This window comes from Cavia porcellus, unplaced genomic scaffold (genome assembly GCF_034190915.1).
Source record: "Cavia porcellus strain 051 isolate PalLab524CR breed Dunkin Hartley unplaced genomic scaffold, mCavPor4.1 scaffold_22, whole genome shotgun sequence".
Classification (NCBI taxonomy): domain Eukaryota; kingdom Metazoa; phylum Chordata; class Mammalia; order Rodentia; family Caviidae; genus Cavia; species Cavia porcellus.
The window spans coordinates 5,810,567-5,818,233 of NW_026947505.1; the positions used below are offsets into that span (position 1 = coordinate 5,810,567).

Genomic DNA, 7,667 nt, shown 5'->3' on the forward strand with positions numbered 1-7,667 from the left:
GGTGCCCCACCACCCCTCGGCTTAACAGGGCACTTTAAGGATGCGAATCGTACGGTATGTGAATTATCTCAGTCTTTGCCGGGGTTGGGGGAGACGGCTCTTCAAAGTTCCTAAAAGCCACTAGCGGCTGCCCTCCCCATGCCCTACACTCCTAGTGGGGTGACTCTAGGAGTTCCGGACCACAGCTGGGAAAGGTCCGGAACAGGGCAGGTCCAGGTTCTCCCCCAGCAGAAGGCGCTGAGACCGCAGCCACCCCGTCCCGGAGGAGCCCCGAGGGCTGTGTGAGACCCGGGGTGCTGGGGTGTGAGCGGGGCGCCCGGCCTCTGCCTTCCGGGGCGCGGGCAGCCTGCAGGGCGCTCGCAGGCGGGGCGGGGCGGGGCAGAGGCGCCCGACCGGCTTCCCGGCCCGCCCACGGGGCGCAGCGGGCGTGCCGGCGCCGGCGACCTGGGGAGACCGCCCGGCCCGCCCACCGCCCGGCCGGCCCGCCCACCGCCCGCCCCGCCCCGCCCACCGCCCGCCCCGCCCCGCCCCGCCGCAGCGCCCCCGCGCGGCCCGGCCCGGCCCGTCCCCGAGTTTCGCGCCCCGATGGCCGCTGTGCCGGAGCCCGAGCCCGGGGCTGCCGAGGGCGCGGCGGCGCCAGCGGTGGAGACGCCGGGCTGGGAGGCCCCGGAGCACGCGGGAGCGCAGGTAGGCGCTCGGTGGTCGGGCCGCTGGGCGCGAAGCCCGGGTGTCCGCGGAGCTGGGTTAAAAGGTCCAGCCCCAGGCTCCGAGCCTGAGCAAACGGGGTTCTTCGGGTGGAGGGGAGGCTGCACCCCGGGAGTGAGCAGCATCTCCGTTTCTGGTCTCTGCGGGGCGACCCCGCGACGGCAGCCCGAGCTGGGACGTCGCGAATGTTTGTTTCTTTTAACCGCGAACCGAGACCCAAAGTGTTTGAGGCAGGGGTGTCGGCGTCCCTGATTCCCTAAGGGAACCTCGGGGACAGGCCTCGCCCTGCCCTGAGCAGCCAGGGCCTCGCCAGGGCCACCCCAGCTAGGCCAGAGGACAGGTGCCCGTCTGGGTGCCTGCCACCTCCCTCTGTCTTAGAATGGCTTCTGGAAGTTTTCTGCGGTCCATTTTAGCCCGGAAGTTACGAGATCAGACACTATGGCCCCGCCAAATGGGTCAGCACTCGCGTTGAGTCAATGGACTGGGATTCCGCCGTCCAGACCGGCTTTTCAAAATTGAACAGCTACATTCAAGGCAAAAACGAGAAAGGTGAGGCAGCTTCCCTTACAATTGTGTGTGCACATGTGGGATTGAGACACCGGGTTTGTCACTGCATTTCAGCTGATTAATGAAAGGTGTTTTATAATGGGCTGGGGATTTGGCTCAGTGGTATAAGCGCCTGCCTTGCCAGCGCGCAGTCATGAGTTCGATACCCGGTGCCAAAAAAAAGATGTCTTATAGTACGAAAATAAAAACAATCTATAATGTTCTCAGGACTCTTTTCGAGGTCCTTAGTGTCAGCATTGTGCTTCCTCTGATTCTGCTGGATAGAACCTATGAGAAGTCCTTGCCCTTGGCTGGTTTTTCCAGATCATTTGGTGACTGGTGGGGTCAGGGTGATACACAAGATTAGGCTTCGCAAGTCACCACCTTTAGGTCAGGACAAAATGTATAGTTTAGTAGATCTCATCCTAAATTGTAAAGAAAAACATGTTAACTCTCATTTCCCCTTTGAGCTCTAAGAACAGAGAATTTGTTACCAAAAATAATAGTACAAAAGGTGTCTTAAGGAGGGCTGTGGGTAATTGAGCCAGTCAGGCCCTATGTTTTTAAAGATGAAAATTATCTTAAAGTTTAATTTTATTATATCAGTACTATAAATCAAGAAATTCACATGGAAAAGGGTTAAGATTTTAAAACGAGTCGTGTACATACTTTAAATTGCTTACATTTTTATGGTACAGGGGTGAAGATAAAGATGACAGCCCCGGTGACAAGCTACGTGGAGCCTGGCCCAGGTCCTTTTAGTGAGTCTTCCATTACTGTTTCCCTGTATGTCCCCTCCGAAGAGCAATCCGATCCGCCCAGGCCCTCAGAGTCAGATGTCTTCATTGAAGAGAGAGCTGAAATGACTGTGTTTGTAAGGTAAGTGGCAGGTCACAGTGCAGCCCTGCTGACTGCTGGCCGCTGACTGTCGGTTTCACTGGTCTTCACTCCCCGTTTAGCTCCTGTGCAATTGCACCCTTCCATAAAAATAGGTCAACAGCATTCATCTCACTGTGTTTTCCTACTGGCTTGGTTTGAAATGGTGCTAAGGTATGTTGTGAGATATATTCCATTCATTTAATGAGAAGCATGTTGCATGTCCTCTAAATATAAAACCTAGTACAAATTACATGCCCCCCCAAACATAAGGCTGCCCTGCCCTATAATCTAGATAAACCAAGACAAAAATATCTCCCATGACAGTCTTTGTATTTTGGGGCTGCTACAACAACATACCAAAAACTATACAAACCAAAAATTTATTTTTAATATTTTTGGAATCTAGGAAGTACCAGCTCAAGACAGTAGCAGTTTTAGTGACTAATGAGAGACTGTGCTGACTCAGCAATGGCATCTTCCTGTCTCCTTACATGGCAAGAAGAAGCAATGAGCTCTTTTATAAGTGTACTAATTCCATTCCTGAGGACTCCATCTTCATGACTTGTTCACCTCCCACAGCCCTGACCACCGGGTACTATCATATTGGTAATGAGGATCTCAACATATGAATTTGGGGGGACACACATTCAATGCACAGCATCTGCGCCTGGCCACACAGAATTCATGATTTTCTCAAGTATCAAATGCGTTTATTTTACCCTGGCAGACTCTCCCATCTCAACTTATTTCAGCTCTAAAGCAGAGGTCAACCCCAGAGTCTCATGTAAATAGCATCTAAGGCACATCCTGATGAGACTCAGGGGCCCATTCATCCTGAGGCAAATTCCCTTCAGCTGTGAGTTTGTGAAATCAACGTGTTCTGTGCTTCCAAAATAACAGCAGCGGGCGGGACATTCCCATTCTAAAGGGAGAGATGGGCGAGAGGAAATGGATAACAAGTCCCACTGCAGAACCCACTGGTTTTCCCCAGGGTTTTTACAGCTCTCTAACTCTAGCAGGACTGGTGGTGGTAGAGGTAGTATGTATGTCTGCAGTATATAATGTTTACACGCCTGTGTGGAGCTGGTACGTGTACACGATGCATCCCTTCCTTTGTTCAGTCCCTTTCCCACCTCTCCCTCCATCGCTTGTCCCCTTCCCAACTGAAAAGCTCTATCTCCCACTTTCTATTATTTTGCTCTTTATTTCTAATTTGAGTTTCTCATATAAGAGAAAGTCTGGGATACTTAGGCTTGTGTGTCTGATGTGTTTCACTTAGCATTATGGTCACAAGGTGCGTCCATTTTCTTCCAAATGACTCGAGTCTACCCTTCTTTATGACAGAAGAATCTGTAAATAGCACATTTTCTTTACCCGCTCATCTGTTGATGGACCCTCAGACTTGATGCTAATCTTCTCTGGCCCACTGGGGTACAGGTCACACCTCTAAGCCATGCTGAACATGGTTGTGCCCCCTGTGAGCTGAGCAGAACTTCAGGTGGTCCTGCTTTTAGGGAAGCTTTCACAGGTTGGAGTCACCGCCCTGCAGCTGTACCAGGCTGGAACAGCACGTCACAGCTGCCAGGCTGGTGCGCTCTGCTCCAAGCTCCATCAGGCACTGGCCTTGTGGAACTCAGTGGTGACCCCGCCCTGGCCCTGGCAAACTGCCTAGCAGGTACTCCAAGGCTCTGGGTGCACAGAGGAAATCCCCTGTGCATGTTGCCCAGCCTTCCCACTTGTGCCCTCTGAAGGCAGGCTCAGTCCACAGCCCACCATGGCTCACAGGGGGCTGAACCTGGAGTGGCCAAAGAGGGTTGCTTTAGAATGCAGGAAGAAGACCTGCAAGCTGGAGCTTGAGACTCTTTGTTTGAAGTTCTCCTGCCTTGCATTCTGAGGCTGGGATGGGAGGGCAGCCCCTGATAGTCTCTAAAATACCCTCAGCCTCATTCCTAGACTACAGAGTGGTAGCTTCAGTCCAGAATCTAGGGCCACGCTCATTCCTTATCAGAGCGCTGGTTGGCCACACCTTTCTGCTGTCCTGAATAGTATTTTCCCTTCATTCAATACGGCAAGGCTAAGAATTTCCCCAGTAGCTAAGTTCTGTTTTTCTTCTGATTACAAATTCTGTTTTTAGCCAGGGGTTTAGCTCAGTGGCTCAACCACTTGCCTGCTAAGCACAAGGTCATGAGATAAATCCCCATACCAAAAAAAGAAAAAAAAAAGTTCTGTTTTTAAATTGTTTCTCTATCTGATGTTACTGTAAGCAGCCAAACCACACCTTCAACATTTTGCTTACAGACCTGTTCAGCCAGATGTCCTGTTGTAGCATTCGCAAGCTCTACCGTGCATGTAACAGAGAAGGATGTGAACACAGTTCAACCTCTGCCGCTGCCAGTCCCCAGCAGCTGAGCTTCCTGTGCGTGCCCTGGGACAGCAGCCACCTAGGCTGGCAGCACAGCTCAGACTTTATGGTCCTACTTATTATCTCAGTCATCTGAAAACCGATCCCCAGCCAGGCCTATTATCTCAAAACATGCTTTGTGATTCTGTCCCCTTCTGTCTGTCCTCCCCGTCACTTCCTCAGGGACTGAGGCTTAGTCAGTCATTTCCGCCTGCCCTGTTCTTGGCACGGGGGCTGCCACTCCCAGCAGATCCTGGGCTGTTGACTGATTGCAAGTGACTTCTGTCTTGACCGCTTCATTTCAGTGCTCTGAACCTGCAGAACAGTGGTCTGCTAACAACACCACCCTCCCCTTGCCTGTGCTCCGTTTGAAATCTTCTGTGGGTGTCCTGTTGCTGCCAGGGTGAAGCTCAGGTTGTCCACGGGGCCCACAGTGGCCTCTGTAGTGTCCCCTGCCCTGCCTGGCAGCCCCGTGGCTGAGGTTTACAGCTGCTCCTGGGACCTTCCCACCCGTCGTGGCCCTGGCTGTGTTCTTCATCTCTCTTCCCACGCAGGTTGGCCAGCTTTTCCTCATTGGCTGTCCTTCCCTGTCAAACATGTATGATCACAGTACTTGTCTGTCTCATGGGGCTGTGATGAAGATCAAGTGAACTAATTTCTGTAAAACGCTTGGGACATGCGTGTTGCACACTTTGATCTTCCAGCCAGCCACTCTGGCCTTGCTGCCCTTGCTTCTGTTATTATTATTACGCTAAGTGTTAATGTCCTACTCATAGACTATACCACCTGTCACCAGTCCAGCAAGGCAGATGTGTGGAGGTGGAGAAGAGTGATCTGTGTACAAAACAAGCGGTGGACAGGTCACTACAGAGCAGCGTGTTTTCAGAGAACAGAAGTGACCTCCAGTGAGAGGGTTCAGGATTTCTTCTGAAGGGAAAATCGGGATCTGTGTTGGTCTTCATTAAAGAAATTAATAAATGTAGGAAGCAAAATGTTCCTTACCATACGGCTCAGAACTACAGTAAGTTCCTGCGGTGACGGTGGTAGAAGAGCTGGATGAGCTCACCTGCCATGGTTTATTTATACATCTGTGCACACGGAGACAGCCAGGTTTACACTGGATTTCAAGGGAGCTGTGGGCCAGGAACGCGTCTAGGTGTGGGGCAGGCGTTGCTGAGTAAAATAGACCTGGCTTGGGCTTCTGAGAGTTCACATCGTACATGAAGCGTGGCAAGACTGATTTCTGGCATTGCCGCATTGCCGACGAAACTTTACCACAGAAGGCATGTTAGGGATATTTTTGTCTTTCAGTGTCTCTTATTCCTAATCTTCAAAATCAGGTTTATCATGCTTGCGTGCCAGCAGCTCAGCGAGGGCAGCGTGCTGTCGTCATTTAACCTCAGAATGCGTTACAGACTTTAAAATCTGTTCTGAAATGTCTGTTCTCTTTCCTGCTTTTCGCTGAAATATTTTTTTCCTTTCCTGAGGAGCTGCTGCCCTCCAATCTTGGTTCCGTCTCTTCACTGTGTTCTTACCCACATCTCAGGCTGCTTTCTGCTCTGCATTCCTTGGAAATTCTGGAAAGAATTTGAGCCAGGACTTCCTACCAGGGCCTGCCTTCCCGACCTCGTTGTATGCTGTGTACTTTTACACTTTTGTTCCTTTTCTCATCCCTCGCCTTCTCTGTTCAGCAAAGCCATCCAGGCACTGCAGCCCACTCGGGGACACCCATGCCCTGGAGCGCTCCCACAGCACTTTGGACTCACTTTGATTACATGCTGGTCTCTTTTATTACATCTGTGACGCAGTATCTGTTCTTTGCCCAAGGAGAGAAAGAAAGGGTTAATGTTGAATAGAAAACGGAAAGGTCTGAGCTGGGTACGTGGAATCCCTGCTGCTAGGGAGGCTGAGGCAGGAGAATTTCTTGAGCCCAGGAGTTCCAAGACAGCCTGGGAACATAGTGAGACTCCATCTAAATCAGACAAGAGACAGACAGACAGACACAGAAACAGAGACAGAGAAGGAAAGTAAGAGGAAATAAATTGAGAGTCTGGAGGGTAATTCTAAGGAGTTTCAGTGTAGTTCAAAATCAGTGGTTTGGATACTTGCTAGAAACATACTCTGAGGTCCTAGCCCAGACCTCCTGAATCAAGTTTTCACAAGGTGTAACAAGTTTGAGAAGCATAGGGGTTGAGCACAGGAAACTGTGTAAGGTGCAAATTTGCCTGTCAGCAGCTGGGACTTGGATGCCCAAGTCTCCTGAGCTTCCCCGTGGGTCTGAGGCCACGTGAGACAGAACCACAGGGAGGGAAGGTCCACGCAGTAGCTTGGGAGCTGCGTTTCCTCCAGCACTGGGGTGCAGCTCCCGCTGCTCTCCTCTAACTGACACTCACGTCGTCATGGTGCCACACACCTGCAAGCCCAGCACATGAGGCCTGCCTGGGCACCATAGTTCAGTGTCAGCATGAACTACCAAGTCTTTATGTCTGTTTCCCTTCTCTTGTGTAGGTCTTTCGATGGATTCACTAGCGCCCAAAAGAATCAAGAACAACTTTTGACATTAGCAAGCATTTTGAGGGAAGATGGAAAAGTCTTCGATGAAAAAGTTTTCTACACCGCAGGCTACAGCAGTCCTTTCAAGTTGCTTGACAAAAACAACGAAGTGTGGTTGATTCAGAAAAACAAACCCACCGAAGCAGGTGAATGAGACGGTGAAAGGAGGCTCACCGCTAGGAACCTGCTGTTCCTAGATGCATCAAAACCACCGCAAGAGAAAGCAGTGTCTGGTCGGTCTTTCTCTCTGGGTCCCACCAGGAAGCGCATTGATTTCCCATGTGCCTTTTTAAATGCTTGAAGCTTCCCTCGTACACAGATCCTGGGGACAGATCTGTAAATGAATAAACTGGCCATCTCTGGTGGTCTCTATGTCTGCGAGGAACCAGAAACTATTGCATCATTTTCTCCTTCTTTGCTATGTCATAATCATGTTACCGCCTTGTACTGTGCTTGAATTTGCGTCAGGAGGGTGGGATCCTGTAGACAATATTGGTAAGAGCGTTAAAGGTGGACCCCGTGTGGAAATATGAGGCCATAACCCAAGAGGTGAGCCCACAAAAATAAACGATAGTTTGTGGCA

General features: G+C 50.9%; 1 protein-coding gene across 1 annotated transcript; it reads left to right on the forward strand.

The window, feature by feature from the left end:
• Positions 1–529: 529 nt before the first annotated feature.
• Hebp2 (heme binding protein 2) lies at positions 530–7,667 on the forward strand. Its single transcript, XM_063233365.1, has 4 exons — positions 530–687; positions 1,119–1,254; positions 1,950–2,130; positions 7,040–7,667. The coding sequence occupies exons 1-4, from the start codon at positions 586–588 to the stop codon at positions 7,236–7,238; spliced, it is 618 nt and encodes a 205-aa protein (XP_063089435.1). The 5' UTR covers positions 530–585; the 3' UTR covers positions 7,239–7,667.

Coding starts and splice junctions, on each gene's coding strand:
- Hebp2 (XM_063233365.1), top strand. CDS start 586: ATGGCCGCTGTGCCGGAGCCCGAGCCCGGGGCTGCCGAGGGCGCGGCG. Junction 1,255..1,949: donor TCAAGGCAAAAACGAGAAAG/GTGAGGCAGCTT, acceptor TTTATGGTACAG/GGGTGAAGATAAAGATGACA. Junction 2,131..7,039: donor GAAATGACTGTGTTTGTAAG/GTAAGTGGCAGG, acceptor TCTCTTGTGTAG/GTCTTTCGATGGATTCACTA.